Raw genomic sequence first — 19,246 nt, forward strand, 5'->3', positions numbered from 1 at the left:
AATATTAATTTATTATATGCATAAACATTATTTATTTATTGATAAAACATGTATTAGTACATATTTATTCATACATACATAGATACATACATAAATACATATATATATATATATATATATATATATATATATATATATATATATATATATATATATATATATAATTCAGTGTTAATTCATGCACTTGAAAAAACATATAAAAATATTTTAATTTAAGTTGTTAATTAAATTAAGCCTCATCTAATGTTAAGTAAACTAGATTTTCAGAAAATAAAAACTTTCAATCTGACTTCATTTGCTGCTGTTAAACCTTTGCTGTTACCATCTGTTGTGCACACCTTTGACAGCGAATTGCTCTCTCTCTCTTTAAATATGGTTTTTTTCAAGCTGAAGTAGGGAACAATATTGCCACCTAGAGGATGATCCAAGTCAGCATCTCGACCAGATTCACACAATAGATGGGAGATTCACACAACCCTTGCTACCACAAACATTTTGCCTCCGTAACCCAAGGCACATTTAAAAAGTAATGTCATCGCAGTCCCTCCCCAAATAAAACACATTCAAATGCAACTGTTACATAAGCAACACCTCACGCCGGTTGCAACCCTGGACCGAGCTATTAAATTGACCCTACAATCAGCTGAAGTTTACAGCAGTTGTAATGGTTCACTGGGCACTAAGCATGAACATTCAGAACATTCAAAATCCAAGGGATCAGATACTGGAAGATAGCATGCATCCACAAAGGGATATCGAGGATAAAGTGGGAGGAAAACAAGTAGGACAATACCATTCACACCATTACCATTCAGTCTTTTTTCCATGAAGCAATTTGATCCACTCATTAAAACAAATTGAGTGGATTAAAAAAGCACATCCTACCTGAATAGATGGGAGCCAGTCGAAATATATCAGAAAGCCGGCTGTTCACAGGTTCATATGGAGAATCCTCAAGTAAATCATTCCCTGTAATATGAACAAACGACATGTGACTAAATAATCAAATGTTACATCAATTATGTAGTATTTTAATTGATGAAAATGCATCACTGATCGCGTTATTTAATGTGTGCATTAAACAACAAGGCTGGAAACTGTCCTTTACGTTATGTATTTGTGTCATTGATTCATGGGACTGGATTACATTTCCAGAGCCAGTTTCTGTTTGATTAGCTGTACTGATCAGTTGATCAGCCTACACTAAAATAAAGCATCAGCTCACCTCACACTCCATAAACTTTAATGGACACAGTTCAGAGAGGCATTTAAAGACTTTACAGTGACCCTATCGGATAACAGAACCCAGGAAAGCAACTTCCTTGGCCTAGTATCATTGGTTGCTAAGTATATATATATATATATATATATATATATATATATATATATATATATATATATATATATGTGTGTGTGTGTGTGTGTGTGTGTGTGTGTGTGTGTGTGTGTGTGTGTGTGTGTGTATATATATATATATATATTCAGTGTGAAGCTAAATATTGTCACAGCTTCAAATATTTACAGTGCACTATATGAGAAGGCAAGACCGCGCACCCTGTAGATGGTGATAGATCCCCCAGTAGACGCGCAGGCAGTTCTTTTCTTTCTTCATGCCTCTTTTACAGCGGCAGTTATACAAAGGACTCTGCTTTAAAGCGTCCAGTGCAAGCCGGCATTCATCCTTCGCCTCCACTCCAGTCACCATACTGAAGTTGCTCTCCCTCCCCGCCACGCACTGCCTCATAGTTCGGTACTTTGTGCTGCATCCCGGCTCCTTCAAACACAGCTCGTTCGCCTTCACACAGTCCAGTCGGTTTGAGCTAGTCAAGTAAGACTCCTCGGCAGATAGCAGCACATCTATAAAGGACGACGACAGAAATAATCATATCACGGTTATAGGATTGCGTTTAATTGAAATGCTTCAACAACTAGGCTACTCAAGACTGTTACCAAAGACATTGAATAACGACAACAACAATAAACTTATTAATATATGAGTATTTCATTCGTATACAAATTTCTTATTTTATTTTTGTACTTTTTTATATTTAGTGTACTATTATATAAGTTAATACTGTTCAATATTATAATGATGTAATAAACTCAAGGTGCTTTAGAGATTCAAATATTAGCACAAGAAGATTTAGGCAGACTAAAACAGCGCTGATCCTCAGAAGCTAAAATATGCCCTAGATATGAGACAATTGTAACATCGTAGCTATCAATGGCTATTAGACATAATCAAAAAGACTACAATTAGAACTATTTTTAATGGTCTTGTGATGAAATCTAATCTTAAATACAGTACTGCGTGTCTGTGCACCAATCGATTTCTACCTATATCATTTACCAATCAATCAGTGAATGTGTAAAACCGCTTTCAAACTCACCCAGCAGCGGTAAAACGAGGTAAATCACGGCGATGATCATTGCGCTTTTTGTCCGTTGATAAGTTCGTTCAAACACGCAATTTATTGTTTTGACGATGAAAAGAATAATCCTTCCTCATTCAGGTCCATTGAAACATCGTTGGTCACAGTGTATGCTACATCCAGAGTGGGCTATAACATAAAAACAAAAACAAACAAACAAAATTCCCGTAACCTGGTCCAAAACTGTCACTAACAGATATGGAATGGTTTCTTGGATTTAGACTCATAGATAATGTAACAAACAGGCAGAAAATAAATCGCTAGACAGCAGAATTAAACTCCAGCTCTCACGATCTGCTGGTGCGACTGAGCGCGCGACAGCACTGAGGCATCCAGCTGCGCTGTAACCCAAACCAAACACCACGCGCGACTCCGTGCACGCTCAGCGCTTCTGCTTGAAGCACGGCAACCGGACAAAGACATCCCGTTTTGCCACTCCAAAACTTATCATCATAACTGCTCTTTGTTATTGTGTAACTATTTAGGGTGTTATGCACCCTGCTTGCGTTTTAATTTCTCGTTAGTTGGTGAGTGTGTCTAAGAAACCACGTGCACTGCTTTCTCTGAAAGGCAATCGCTTTTGTTTTCCTGACCTGTAGATGTTGGACAGTCTGGTCTGAATGGTATTATATGAGTAGATTAGTCTGGTGTGGCACTGATGTTGCTGACCAATGGACTCAATTAAATGATTTACGCGTATCAAATTAGATGCGTACATTGCTCTAAGATTACATTTCTGCAACATTTCTGATCTACTCAGAAAATCCCACGAAAGTACGAAGAAATAGGTTAAAAAGATCATTCAAAACATATTTTTGTTATATGCATGATGATCACATGCGTGATCCTATGTGACATCATGATTAAGAACGTACCTTGGACGATTTTAAAAAATATATAGGCCTATATTAAATAGGCATAATGCCCTTTCTAAGAACGTAAAAATACTTGCTTGTTTTTCCATTAAAATTTAAAATGTTACCATTTTCTTTACAGGATGACAATATATCTAATATCTAATGTTATGTATTTCCTTCTCTAACAAAGTTTAGGTGCGATATCGTTCACAGTAGTACATTGCTTATTGAAAGACTGGTGGAGGTCGCCATCTGTTGGTAGCATCTTACTAGTGAAATGACTAGAACAGTGGTTCTCAGCCTTTCCAACCCTGAGTCTTCCATTGTCGAAATCAATAGATGGTACCAGGTTGTGATTTTTATCCCCTTTTGTACCAGAAAAAGGTGCCTGTTTTTGTAGGCTACCTTTTAATAAACACAAATCAGAGCCAATTATACCCGACTAAAAATGTATTACTTGAATTAAAATAAATTCTAAATTAAATAAGATGTAATATTTGTTAAATGTAAAAGTTAATGCTCCTAAAAATAATGCTCCAAATGCAAAATGCGTTACTGTGAACATTATAAAACACTATGCTCTAGCCTGTAGCTGAACATGAGCACCTAACCATCTCTGAAGAGTTGAAAAGCACACAGAAGTTGCAGCATTTTATATCCACTAATTGCAGAAGAGAAAACTGTATTTAAAAATTGTTTTCGTGGTGAAGTCGTGGCCTAATGGTTAGAGGGTTGGACTCCCAATCGAAGGGTTGTGGGTTCTAGTCTCGGGCCGGATGGAATTGTGGGTGGGGGGAGTGCATGTACAGTTCTCTCTCCACCTTCAATACCACGACTTAGGTGCTAAGGTGCTCTTAAGGTACCCTTGAGGAAGGCACTGAACCCCCAACTGCTCCCCGGGCGCTGCAGCAATAAATAGCTGCCCACTGCTTATTATTCAAATATGCGTGGTACATCACTTCCCAGCTGAGAACCATTGGAATATCCTTGTGTTGCGGCTGGTGGATTACATTCGACTTGTTCTATCTTATTATTGTATTTTACAGCTTAATGACTTTATAGTTAACTATGGCTAAAAATAAATCAACTTCTTTTCATCAGTGAGATCAATGAGAACTTTTACATGAGGAACCAATCTAAACCTTTTGACGCTTATCCGTATGTCCATAGTTAAGGATCAATTACTCTGACCAAATCTATATTGACAGCTGTTCAATCAAGAGTCATGCTTCCCGACTGATTTAAATGCATCTCTCAATTAACCTGGGCTCATTTCGTTCTAATAACCGTAAGTGGAGAATACGGTAATTTCTTTGTTTCCCCCTCAAGCAGGTGTTCATTTTTAATTGCTATTTTTTTGTTTCCATTGAAAATAATTTTGATGACATTTCTTCTCCACTAATGGCAGAAAGATGAGAGAGAGCGCTTAAAACTCATGAGGGGATCAAATAATTTAGTTTCATCCTCTGTAAAGAAATGAGGTGTAAACATTTGAGAATGTATCATTATCTTTCTAAATGTGCCCTCTTTGGGGCTAAAAGCTTGATGGATCTGTTTAATGTAGCCATGTGATAGCAAACCAATCGGTGCAGACGCAATTCAATACATGTGTCCTTCTACTGTATGTGAAATATTCATAAATACCAGTTTATGCTGTTCGAATCTGGCCTCGAAGATCGTAGTTGTATAAGATGTAGCTCCGGCTAGCCCATTTAGATCTTGCATGCTCAGTGGAAATGCGGCTGATAATTTCTGAATTCTGCCTGGCATAAAACGAACAGATAAAACACACTTAAACGGGCAAAGGCGAGGTCCCCTACAAGGCGGAGCCCATGGCCTGCAGCCCACTCAAGCCCAGTGGTAAGTCTGACCATGAATAGAGGGGTAGCACATCCTGATAACCTCAGCCTAAACAATTAGGTCAAATTCATATTTAAGGTGGGGAAATAATGACAACAGAATGTCAGGAGGCCAGTTTAACACCTCATCTTAAGGATGGTCCTTTTCACAATATAAAGTCTATGTCATTACTCCATGAATTTTTGCACCCATTCAAGCCATGGAATGATCACCCCCTGCTGGCTGGATTAAAACTAGCGGCAGCAGCAAGCTACATTTTCACAAATGATGTTCTCCCACCAGTGTACCGAACAGGCTCTGATGTGCTTAGCTTTAGTGATGAACCAGACTCTGCCCACTTCACCTCTCTCCTAAAATCTACACACTGCGCCTTTAAGATCAAGTCAAGTCAAGTCAAGTCTGCTTTATTGTCAATTCTTCCACATGTACAGTACATACATACAGAGAATCGAAATTGCGTTACTCTCAGACCCCCAGTGCATACAGATAACACTAACAGTAGAACCTAAAAATCTAGATCAAATGTAAAATATAAGATACAACTATACAATAAGGGAATGTAAAAAAGACATATAATAAAAATACAATTAAATAAAGCAGCACAAGGCACATGGCAGATAGAGTGCAAACCAGTGAAGTGAACAAACAGCACAGATAAAAATATTTATTTGTACAAAAAAAAAAAAGCTTATTCAGTCTGATTAAAGTGACAAAGGGCTCAAGAGTGCTGAGTGTGGGATCTCCTTTGTCTTCTCCAGGTTCAGAGAGAGATTGTTGTCACTGCACCACCAGGCCAGGTGGCTCACTTCACTCCTGTAGTTTGTCTCAACCTTGTTGCTAATGAGCGCGTTCAGCAGAGAGATGTTGCTGTCACAGGTCCGTGGTGGGGGCTTGTAGTCCTTAATGGTCTGTAACCCCTGCCACAAGCTCCGAGTGTCTCTGCTATCACTGAATTGATGGGCTATCCTCCCGGAGTGCTGTCTCTTAGCCTCTCTGATGCCGCTGGATAGGTTGGCCCTGGCTGTTCTCAGGCCCACTTCATCTCCAGCCCTGAATGCAGCTGTTCCTCGTGCTCGGAGTTTAACACTTAAAAATGCGGTTCTGCCGACATCCAGCTGAAACTCTTGACTGTATGTGCACTTAAAGACTGGTAGATGCGATGACGATGTACAAAAACACTGCGAAAAACACAAAAACACCATTCTATTGGAACAGAGAGAAGCCTCTTCGTGTGGACGCATTGCCATCTTTGAGTAATATATATTAAGATGTGAACTTGAATAACGTACAAGTTACACATATCAGGGAACATTGGTAAAAGACCACAATGTTGTTTTACCACGGTAACTTCAGCCTAAAATATGTTAACAAGGCAGGTAAGGATAGCTTTTTTCTATGTGCTTTGGCTATTCGTCCACACGCAAATGCATTTCCAAGTCACTGAAAATGAATAATTTTTGAAAACTCCTGCCAGGGTGAAGGTTTTCAAAATCTCTGGTTGCAGTGTTATCATCACAGCGAAACCGGATATTTTGTATTGTGAGTTGTGACGTCGGAGCATGCGCTGTCACCTCCGCCTACTGGAAACTTTTTCAAACTTCTGATTGGCCAACATGGCTTTACAGTTGAGATTACATCGCCACCTGTTCACATGGCATGTTCCTAACAGCGCTTCATAGCATGCTTTTGCATTTTCATGTGGACTGAGATTAAAAAAAAAGTACTGAGGTCACGGAAACCTTTCAAATGTAAGTTGAATATTAATATAATAATTCGATTTTACAAATAATTTGGTAGAAAACAGTGTTTTTACATTTTATAGGTGCAAAGATGAGTACACTGTAAAAAAATCTTTTGTTGACTTAACTCATAATTTTTTGTTATCTTTTTGCATTGGTTTTTTTGAGTTAAACTAACTTATTTGGAAAAGTGTACCTGACAAATTTGGAAAGGTTGATCTGACAAGTTATAAAGTACAATGAACTGATTTAATTTAGTTAAGTGAACTTAGAACTTAAGTTCAGCCAACTAAAGTTAAGTCATCTAAACTACACCCAGTAAATTCAGCCAACTAAAGCTGAGTTTTCTAAACTACACCCAGTAAGTTCAGCCAACTAAAGCTGAGTTTTCTAAACTACACCCAGTAAGTTCAGCCAACTAAAGCTGAGTTTTCTAAACTACACCCAGTAAGTTCAGCCAACTAAAGTTAAGTAATCTAAACTACATCGAATAAGTTCAGCCAACTAAAGTGGTGTTTTCTAAACTACATCCAGTAAGTTCTGTCACTGTTTGAGTGATTTTGAGTGCAGTTTAGCTGCTGTCAATTTACGTTTGTGAAGGAATGGAAGGTGTGCTGGAAGTAATGCAACCTCGTTTATCTTGCTTTCATCGTTGGAAGCCAAAAACTAATTGTAAATCTGTATTATTATTATCTTTAATTACTGCCTTATATGTTTTTGTACTTTCAAATGCAGGGAGATCCTTAAAGGGACAATAAGTAACTTTTTAGGTATTTTATTATCTAAAATCAATATTTTTATTCATAAATATGCCCTCAATGGTGTACAAATACCTATGCCAATGTTTAAACTAATCCTCGTAAATGAAGAATTTATTATCTTTATATACATGGGACGGGTAGGTCGACGGAGGCTTCCATGTAGTTCCGCCATCTTGCAAAACTATAATAGCAGAGAGGGACAAAAAGTACTAAGCCAACGCGTTTCCACAGCACGTTTTCGGTCAGAGCCAGAAACACAGGTGCAGAGCAGTGAGAGGCGCTTGAAACTGCACCGGCAAGTTTAAAAGTCTGGATTGCATTCTTATTATGGACCATACATATGCCGTGCCACAGGAGAAGAAAACATAGTCGCCAAAACAGTCAAAAATAGAACGTAAAAGGAAACGTGACCGTAGATTACAGAAAACAAGAGTTAATGTCGGGGAAGCTTTTTCTAGGTGGAAAGAGCTAATGCTGGATAAAGATTTCAAAAGAGACGCTGAAGTGGCCAGTTTTCTTCTCGACAGGTAAGTCAGTGTTACAATCTATATTACAATATTTTTTTTATATCTAACAATGCACATTATTCAGAAAATATAACGAATAAAGAAGACATAACTACTAATTACAATATTTCATGTTTTCCACAGTCAGTAATTCATACTGTAACATTAGTTTGTTTATGGTCATGTTGCAGTTTGTTTGAAATAACACACCTGTTCACCTGAAGGAAAACTCGACGAAGTGCTATTAGAAGACATCCCGTCAAAGCTTTTTGGTACATATCGCCTACCGTAGATGCAACGCGCATTTGAAAAAGCGAGGCGCTGGAGAGCAAAATTAGTTTGAATGCAAAATACAATTTCACCACTAGGTGGGAGTAATTCCTACTTAGTGTCCCTTTAAACTTCAGACAACAGTGTTGTGTTCTCAAATAACACACACAGGCATCACTGAAACATGCAGTGTGTCAATTAGCACCTGCACTAATCCCTCTGGCTGATCGTGATAAAAAATCTCTAACTTTAATAATGTTCGACCAAGAAAAAAAAAAAAAAAAAAAACTTCTGGGGAGTCGGGTGTTTGGCTCGACGTCTTGGTGCAAATGACCCTAGGTTGAATTATTCCTTTAATTTACCCACATCTCAAATTGATTTTACGGATTGCCAAAGACTGCTGCAAAGACTGACAACTTGACAGGACCTGTGAGTCAACATGAGAAAGTACAATGAGCGAATCTTCAATGTGAATAAATACACTCAATAATCGTACATTCATGACAACATCGTCTGTTATTCTTCACATTATTAAGATTTCTTAAAACAAGAACAAAAACACGACGAAATGGCTCAACGCCGCGCAGGATCCAAACTCATAATAGGAATAACGAAAACCGTGACATTTCAAACCACAGATATATTAATTGTCATTTCTATCACCCATATCGATTAAATTTGACAGTTAACGTTACTTTTTTTAAAATTCAAATATTGTGGTGAAAACTTACCTATATCTGGCGCTCTGAAGTGACGGTAAAAAGGTGAGGTAAAAATCCAGTTTGGTCCAGTTGGTGAACGAACAGCTTTTAGTCAACTTGACTGAACCTGTGAGTCAACAACACGAAGTGAAATGAGCGAGTCTTCTATGTCCAAAACGCTTATTATGAACTAAAGACAATTTGTAGGTGTAAATTAATTAATCTGTGCTCATAACTGTAAATTACAGGAATGTTTTTAATGTACACACTAAAATAAAATACATTGTAATTAATATATATATATATATATATATATATATATATATATATATATATATATATATATATATATATATATATATATATATATATATATATTAGGGGTGTAACGGTTCACAAAATTCACGGTTCGGTTCGATACGATACACTGATGTCACGGTTCGGTTCGGTTCGGTTCGATACGTTTTAGATACAGCAAAATGTAAAAACATCTCAACTTTTCAGAATGCCGCAAGCGCACCGCGGGTCATGTGACAAGAACCAACCAATCAGCTTCATCCTTTCCCGTAACAACGTTGAGAGCTCAGCCAAGATGAAGGATCAGCTGATCATAGTTGTATATGGATTGCAATTTTGAAATAAATTTAGTAGCAGAGCTACTGCAAGCGATTTTTAGAGCTGCAAATCCATTTATCCTTCGCTGAAATTTCCGCGTCTCATGGAGAGAGCACGTCATTGTTGCTTAGCAAAGACAGACGCCTCATGAGCGCTTCTGCCCGAGCGCTTTGGAAAGGAGGAGAAAGACGCGCTTAGCGTTTTCCATGCGTTTTTAGGCACGATATGTGAACGGCCCCTAAGGCGCTCGCTCACTCAGCACGGGCTGAAGGCTCGTTGCAAAATGTCGAATGCATTTAACAGACCAGAAATATAAGATCCTAAAATAACCAACAGGTCTGGTGTTTGGGTTGGATTCCCTGTAAGCTATAGTGTCTAAATGCTGCAGGGATAGTTTGCTGCGTGCATGTTTCTCCTTTTTTTTCGTCTTTTCCCAGATAGTACTGACGCATATATCCCAGATATTCCCGCTGGTGTTTTTTTTTTTTTTTTGTATTCCCGCTGGTGTACCCTGTCATGTTGCAGATGCGACATACCGTTGTTTTTTTATCCACCACTCTCTTGCCATCACCATTATAGCTTAAAGGGAATCCAAAGTGCACCCAAACACCAGACCTGTTGGTTATTGGAGGATCTTCTCATTTCTAGCCTGTTAAACGCATTGGCTATTTTGCAACGAGCCTTCAGCGCGTACTGAGTGAGCGAGCGCCTGCTGAGTAGCCTAACATAAACATATAAGATGGTGTTTTTGTTCTTCTTCGGGAGTGTCAGGGGCGTTGCCTGTTACATTGTTTGGGTTATTGGGCTACCTTGTTGAACGCATATCATTATATTTCTCTCTCTCTTTTTTTTTTTTTTTTTCAAATATAATTAAATACTCCAACGAACCGTTCGGTATACATAATGCGTACCGCGTACCGAACCGAAAGCGTCGTACCGAACGGTTCAATACGAATACGCGTATCGTTACACCCCTAATATATATATATATATATATATATATATATATATATATATATATATATATATATATATATATATATATATATATATATATATATATATATATATATATATATATATATACTCTACAGTAGTGATAACTACAAGACAACCATTCACATTGGCTTGAGAAAACCGGAGCAGAAAGTTTGAAATAGATTTAATGTTGTTAAGTTTGAGGATTTATGTTTAAAGCGTTTTTAAAAGCTTGGAATTCAGGATTTAAGATTATGCAATTTACCAGACAGCAATTAGAGAGGTAAATTAAGTTTAGTTCACTAAGTTTAGTTTACACATTAAATTAAGTTTACTGCAATTAAAGCATTAGAATTTATGTAAAACCTTCTGCAAATTTTGTGCAGTTTTTTCAACTTACATTTATTAGTTAAAATAACAGCTATAATTGTTAACTCAACAGAAAATCTATTGCAGTTGTTTAAACACAAATTTTTGAGTTAAAACAACAATTTTACTTGTTCATTCAACTTTCAGTTTAGTTGAGGACAAGAAAACTTAAAATTTCTTGTTGTCTGGACAAACTAGTTATCTCTACACAAAAAAACAAGTTGAAATAACTAAACTGCGGAAATATTTTTTACAGTGTAGTTGCAGCTGCTTTTTATCACTTAATTAGAAGCAAAACAAATTGAAATTAGCCTATGTAATGTTATAGGGACTACTGAACATCCTGTTTAGTTGATTTTAAAATGCAAAGTATTTAACATTTTAATTAACATTTGCATTTTTACAACACTATAAGTGTGTCTCATTAGGTAATGAAAAGTTCTACACACACTTGTGGTCTTCATGCTCACTTGGGCCAAATACGGGAAAGATGTCATACAAGTAGTTAAGTGATCAAGTGCAAAGACCGCAAGTGTTTCAAAACATCTGCGCTTTGGGATCTCGACACTGTGTCGAAACGTCAATTTCGTCATTACCCAGTGTTTAAAAAGAGACGTATAATGACAGATTAGAAAAGATTAATTTCCCTTTCCATTTTTTCTTAAGTGTTATGTGAATGTATAGGCCTACTTCAGACAGAAATATTGCCATGCACGCGGGAAAGGATGTGCACTGTCACTCATCTTAAGGTTTATCTGTGCAGAAAGCTGATATTCAGTATTAATGTCCTTTGGCACTGTGAAAAGGAATTCTTTTTCATGATTAAAACACTTCATCTAATGGCAGAATACATTAAAATGTAGGATCAATTCAAAGCGGCTCTGCAAAATCAATCTAATTTCTTTCAGATTACATTAGTATTATTGTTGAACCTTTAAAAATACAATTAACCTTGCAAACACATGGCATCCAGTTTGTTTGATACCAATGTCAGACATAGTAAGTCAATGAACAATTGAATCATTGATTAAAGAGGTCATTACATGAATATTGAGGTCAATACAGAGGTGGAGACATCAGAGACAGACATCTTCCGGATGTTTTCCATTCACATAAACTGACAATCACGCAGTGAATATTTCATATTTTAAAATATATATTTAGCATTTTCACAATTCATTTATTCTGCATTGTGGCAAGTTTAAAACATTTAGTACTGACTCCTTGAATGACTTCAGTGATCCTGAGATAATGAATGGCACAGAAGATGTGTCTAATTTTCTGCATAATATGTTTGGTCAGACTAATGTGTCCCGTGTAATTAAGAGACACAATTTGCTTGCATTCTTTGCAGCCAGGTAGAGAATAATTACCTGAAGGATCCTTGATGTCTTTCACACTTGACTGAGCCAGTTAAAGGAGAGAAGCAGAGACTCACAATCCAAAGGCAATGCTATGGCAATTACAGAATTACCTACAAACAAAATGACATAAGCTTACCTCAACAAACAGCATTATTGAAGCCACTGATCCAGCATGCTCTGCTGCCGCAATGTGTTTATGAAGCCAGTTACAAAAACTTCTGTTGTGAATGCAAAGTTCATTTTGGGACAGTTTTGTGGACCATCTGAATAAAACACTGATCAAATTCATGATTCATTTGTGACCATAGGCTCAGCTCCTGGCTGAAACCAAACTGCTTTTAATGATAAAGTTACAAGATCAACTGGAAAGGCAAAAAGAGGGACTCCTGGGACTGCAGGGAGATCTCGAAAACCTGGTAGCACCTTTCACATTCATTCCTTCTTTTTGGAAAGACCATCGTCTGTTCATTACACACTCCATTATAACACACCAAAGTTAAGTTTGAAACAATATTATAATTATGAAAACAGTCCCCATCAGGTGGACTGAAAAAGAAAGTGAATGAAATTTTCATCAATTTGAATTATCCATCATCCAATACAATGCAAATGCTGAAGTGTCAGAAATGCTTTATAATCTGCATAATAGCTTTTCTATTATTTAAAAATGTAGGACAGACTGGAAAGAGAAACCTGTGAAGAAAGAGAGAATTTATTGATGGATATGATAACTTTCAACAATGAGTTTAACCTAATCAGCAACAGAAATGCTGTTTTTCACACCCAAACCCTATTTATCTCGATCCAGGGTTTGGAGATGGAAGCTGAAACACTAGACAAAGGTTACATTTTATTTGTATAAAAATCAGACTAAAGTATTTAAAGAGCAGGTCATATGGTATTTTAAAGTGTCCCCCTTTTGTTGACATGCTTTAATGTGTCAGATAGGCCTGTAACATTCAGCTTGCTGAAAACAGAGCATTCACAAAGTTATCATTGAAGTGGTTCTTGTTCTTCAAAGGACTGTTTGTTGAAGCTCTAACCACCTTGCCAGCAGGTTACTTAAGTTAATGTCGCCTTTGCTGTTCCTCAGAGATGGACTTGCTGAAGCTAAAGAACACTTTGCTGAGCTCCATGGAGGCAGAGATATACAGGATATACAATCACAACTTACAGGTGAAACAAGGCTCTGCTCACTTAAGAACTTCCTCTGACATAGTTTAGAAATATTAATGTGTCAGTATAGGAGCCTCACTTTTTTTTCTGTTTGTAGAAAGAGATCTTAAAGAAGCAGTTGCTCTGAAAGACAGAAGCCCTTGACAGACAGCACCTTTATCAGGTAAGGATGTTATCACCTACCGTAATGTAAGTGTGTGTCTTCATCTTCCCAAAGAAGCATGATCCATGAGGAGCGTGAGTAAAGATGCTGAATTTCCCTTCATCCACCTCTCTATCTTCCTCCTCATGACACTTGCATTTGTAAATAATTCAGCAGTAGTTCCATCCTAGGTCATTGATCTGTTGCTTCCTATGTCCAGTCCAGAGTTAGATAAAGACAACCCTTACAGATCAGCACCCCACTAGAAAGTGATGATGGAAAGAGGATGGACTGCTGGCCTGTCTCAGGAAAAAAGTTCCTCCACTGAAGTGTGTAAATCATATGTGGGGGTAGTGTGTGGAGCATAGCACAAATCTTCTTCATTAATAGGACAGATTGTATAAGCTCACAGGATGTGCTGAGGATGAAGCTTTTGGGACAGGGCTGCTAAGCTCAGGATGTGTTCATTTCTCTTCTGTGTAACCATGAATCACACTTAAACACATGCCCCCATCATGCATAGGGCAGTTTTTCCCTTATATTGATCATCTCCTATTGATCACATGTCAGCTGAAATTAAAAGTGTCTATGTAAGTAGAAGTTATGAGAAAGACTCAGCATTCGAAACTTTAGACATGGCAAGGTTTTAGTGATTTATTTTGATAATGTGAATTTTTCTTTATTTTTTCTTTTTTTTACTCTGAATAAGCCACTTTGGTTCCCAGTATTATTTAGTGAGTTTATTCACGTTCCTCATTTGGGATGCGTGTCACACCAAATAAATAAAAACACTGTGTTTTGAGTGAGTGCAAATGTATACCTCATAATTGTTTCAAACTGTACTAGTAAATGCTAAAATAACATTAGAAATGTGCGTTCAAACAAAACATCTTCTTTGCTGATTTTCATTAATTGGTTACATCCTGGAAACTGCAGAGGTGTAAACATTTTACTCAAGTGAAAGTACAAGTACTCAGTGAAAATTTTACTCAATTAAAAGTACCAGTATCTGGTCAAAATCATACTTGAGTAAAAGTAAAAGAGTACTAATTTATATTGTAGAAGTACTTTTTTTCTGACAGACAATACAGAAGAATGAGTAAAAGGGAACCAGAGGAACACCAAAAAAATAATAATAAATAAAAATACTAATAAAAATACAGGAAAAGGGATTAAAAGCAAACTCCATAATATCCACCCTCATGCCATCCTATGAATTTCATGTATTAGATGAACACAAACTAAGAGTTTTAGAGAAAAAATAAAATAAAATATATAATGGTAGTGTATGGGAAGTGTATGTATGTATCACTGTCTTCTTAAGTGAAATTATATGCAAATGTAAGAAAAATACAAATACCAATAGTTTAATCTTGGTCGTCATGTTCACTTTGTGTGGTTTCTGAAGTGGTCCTGTCCCCTTGCATTACATGGACTAAAAACCTTTGCTTGTGTTCATGTGAAGAAAGAAAGTCATAAAAATCTGGGACCACAGAGGTTCAGTAAATGGTGAGAGAATTTTCATTTTTGGGTGAACCATGAAACTAACTTTGAATAGCAAGATGTGATGGAGAGGCTAGAAATGTATTCCAGACAGAATAGAAGAATGTGTTGAATTGATGTGTTGGGTTGAATTGAACTGAATGAGGAAAGTCATAGAATTAAAACATACAACGTTAATGTTTTTAAAGGCCACTTTATTTGTGTTGTCTATTCAACATCACTGTTTAAAAGGACAATTAATCCTTTAAATGTTTATTTGGGACATTTAGAGTTTTTTTTTTTTTTTTTTTTTTTTTTTGTACTTAGCAAATATTGATAATATTTCGTGACTAATTAGATTAATTATTGAGTAAAGCATGTAATTATTAAGATTAAAAAATAATGCTAATGGCTCTATCAAAACAGAACAAATAATGAATAAACTTTTTTGGTAAAAATTAGTTGTAACCTGATAAAGGAAGACTGTATACCATTTATGACATTATGTGGTTATATTCTGTACTCAGTGAATATGTGCTTATTCAATGTTGGCTTCTCTTGTGCTAAGGATTCTATTGCTTTTGGAGAGACACCCCTCAGGCTCTGCTGAAAATGTGCAAATTTCCTCTAATAATTTCCCTAAATATGAATTGATGTATGAATATATGAACCATTTATATGTCTTTCTCTCTCTCACTCTCTGTGTGTATATAAACAGAACATTATTTTCAAACAAATACATATTAAATACTGTATCAAAAAAAATAAAAAAATAATAATAATTGTATTAGTTTGTATTTATTTCTGTTTGCATTATTTTGCTTTGAGCCTCATAATCAGTTAACCATGACAGGTTCTCCTTCCTTTGTCTGAGTGTGCCATTAATCAGAAAGAGCTAGGGCCTGTACCATGATGGTATTGTAGCTGAACAAATTCAGAGTTACAGGATTAGTTTTGAGTTGACAAAACCAAACCTCTTCAATCTGGCTTTGTTGGTACTGTGATGCTGTTCATCGACTTTCTTTGTCAACTAAGGCTTTGATCCTGAATTTGTGCAGCATTCACATGAATGTGTGACATCATTGGCGAACAGCCAATAATGAGCCTTGCAACACAAAGTAAGTTTGGTTAACTTTTCGCGAGAGATCCAGCGAGATTCTTAAAACTAAAGGTTAAAGGTTTTGCTAAAGGTTAAGAGATTGAAGAATATGACAAATTTAAACGTCATATGAAAAATGAAGAAGGACAAATAAAATAAATAATCTTGCTCTATCAGTGCAGTGACAAATGAAAATTAAGTTAGTTTATAGTGAAAATACATTTGAAAATATATAGTGATAGAGACTCGAACATGTAAGGTTAGATTTTTTATTTCTTAAATCTTATGATACTATAGCTTATGTATATTACATGATCTGTATACATAAATATGTATTTAAAGTAAATGATTTATAATAACTGTTAAACTAAAATTGCTTGTGTGTAAAAGATAAATAATAATAATAATAATAATAATAATAATAATAATAATAATAATAATAATAATAATATGAATTACAATAATTATATAAACCATAAAATGAGTAATTATCATTAAAGCCAGACTTCTTTTTATTTTTATTTTATTTTATTTTTTTAGCATTAGTGACCTTTAATTTAGAGCAAGATAAACTGGGGGAGTGACTTTGTGTCAGACATGTGTCACTTCTCTCACATCTGATTGGTCCAACTTCAGTTTGAGATCTCTAACCCAGAACATAACCTGCCCCAGAGCAGGTTAGCCATAGAGTGTAAGTTACTATGGCAATGAATGCCGCTAAAAGCCTTGACATTTACGTGGTACCTAAAACTCAGGATTGGTGCAAACTAACCTGAAATTTACCTGGCTAGCCAGCTAATCTAGCTTCATGGTACAGGCCCCTGGAGTTATATAAGAAGAAGAGTTCGAGCTTCAGCTCTGAGATTCACTTGCTGCAACTGCTACTGTAACTATGTACTTTTCAAACACACAACAAAGTTATTTCTCATTGACACTACTACTACAATACTTAATACCCAAAGCTAAGGCACTGAGGAACTATTTTAAGCACTTTAATCTGAAAAATGGATGAAAACTGCTATTGAGGTTTGCTTTTTAGGTATAGGCTAAAAGAAATGTGTTTGGTACCCTACAATGAAGAATATATATATATATATATATATATATATATATATATATATATATATATATATATATATATATATATATATATATATATATATATATGCAGAAGTTATCACTAAAGGGCACTTCAGAGCACTCCAGTAAGACTTCAGTGTGTGTGCGTCAAAAACACTGTGAGTTTTGTAGTCTTATAATTTCTTATATTACTTTCAATGTTTCAATGCATGTTTTATATATATATATATATATATATATATATATATATATATATATATATATATATATATATATATATATATATATATATATATATATATATATATATATATATATATATATATATATATATTAGTATACCCAATATTGTAACAACTAGTCAGATCTGGCTTATTTGTACTGTTAGAAAAGTTGTTGAACTAAACTAGCTCTTTTTAGAGTAGAAATGTTCTTGTTATTAGATACCTGTCTTCATCTCACATAAGGCACTGATTTTGTGATATGGATTTTACATGTAAGTACCAGTTTTATCTAATATGCTGACAATACTGCCATCTAGTGCTCCTGTTACAATAGTTCATCCCAAAGAGAACTTTTGAATTAGCTTTTATTATCCATGTGTGCAAATAGACTTATTTGTATCCATGTTATTCTCAAAAATAGGCTGCTACTTGAAATGGACTGACTTTGCTTCTCTAAAGAAAATCACACATGATTTCCCAGCATGGAGAAAACTGGTTAAAATTGGGGGCAAATTCATTGACATCAGGTTATGATGGGTTAGATTGGATGACTGGTGCACATATGCCATATCTGTCTGATTCTTAGACAGCAAACTGAAAGATTATTCCAGCCACAGAAACTAAATTGTCAGGAGACTCCATAGTAATAGGCTGTTTTATTTTACTAGTGTATTTAATTATTAATTAATGTCTAAAGATTTTGTAAATCTACCCTCAGCAGTAAGAACTGTTAATACTTAGAACTAAAAAAGAACTTTGAACATTGCACTTCATGTTTTACCCTTGTCATCTGCTCTGTACTGGGCCTTGTCATTATAAAGATACATTAATTGTTACATGCTATTAAATGACTGTGGTTGATTTGATCCAAACACATAACATACAACTTAATATTTTGTCATCACACCACTATACATTAAATTTCTTAAGTGTGACATTTTCCAGTTTCCATTTTATATATTTTTTTTTTTTTTGCACCTATGTGACTCGAGTGCAAAAAAAAAAAAAAAAAAAAAAAAAAAAAAAAAAAAAAACTTAGGTAAAATGGACTTTGGGTCCCACTTTATATTACGTGGTCTTAATTACTATGTACTTACATAAAAAATAAATACATGTACTTATTGTGTTGATATAGTATTGTTAATTTGTTTTGCTGCTATTGAGGTGGGAAACAGATAAGGTTAGGGACAGATTTGGTGGTATGGGTAAGTTTAAGGGTGTATTAAGGTGTGAGGGATGGGTCAACCGTGTAATTATAAATGTAATTACAGAAATTAAGGACAGATGTAATTACGTGCAGATATATTATTATATTATATTCAAAAATAAGTACAATGTAAAAACATGTATGTACACAATAAGTGCATTGTACCAAATTAATAATTTACATTTAAGTTCATAGTAGTTAAGGCCACTTAATATAAAGTGGGTCCGGACTTTGCACAAAATATGCACAGTTCTGGACACTTTCTATTGGATCTAGTTCTTTTTTTGGCCACAGAGAAGGCTGAAAGACTCAAACAACTGTGTAATCCCTGCAATAACCAGCTCTGATTGGAAGATAATTGTTCATCGCTCTTTATTTTCTGAC

The 19,246-nt window shown here is 35.5% G+C and overlaps 1 protein-coding gene across 1 annotated transcript; it reads right to left on the bottom strand.

Annotated features, from left to right (window-relative positions):
• Nucleotides 1-847: 847 nt before the first annotated feature.
• Nucleotides 848-2,951, bottom strand: LOC128026603 (GDNF family receptor alpha-1-like). Its single transcript, XM_052613851.1, has 3 exons — nt 2,391-2,951; nt 1,555-1,857; nt 848-969 (listed from the first exon to the last, which is right to left on the bottom strand). The coding sequence occupies exons 1-3, from the start codon at nt 2,428-2,430 to the stop codon at nt 848-850; spliced, it is 465 nt and encodes a 154-aa protein (XP_052469811.1). The 5' UTR covers nt 2,431-2,951.
• Nucleotides 2,952-19,246: the final 16,295 nt, after the last annotated feature.

Source organism: Carassius gibelio, chromosome A13 (genome assembly GCF_023724105.1).
Source record: "Carassius gibelio isolate Cgi1373 ecotype wild population from Czech Republic chromosome A13, carGib1.2-hapl.c, whole genome shotgun sequence".
NCBI lineage: Eukaryota > Metazoa > Chordata > Actinopteri > Cypriniformes > Cyprinidae > Carassius > Carassius gibelio.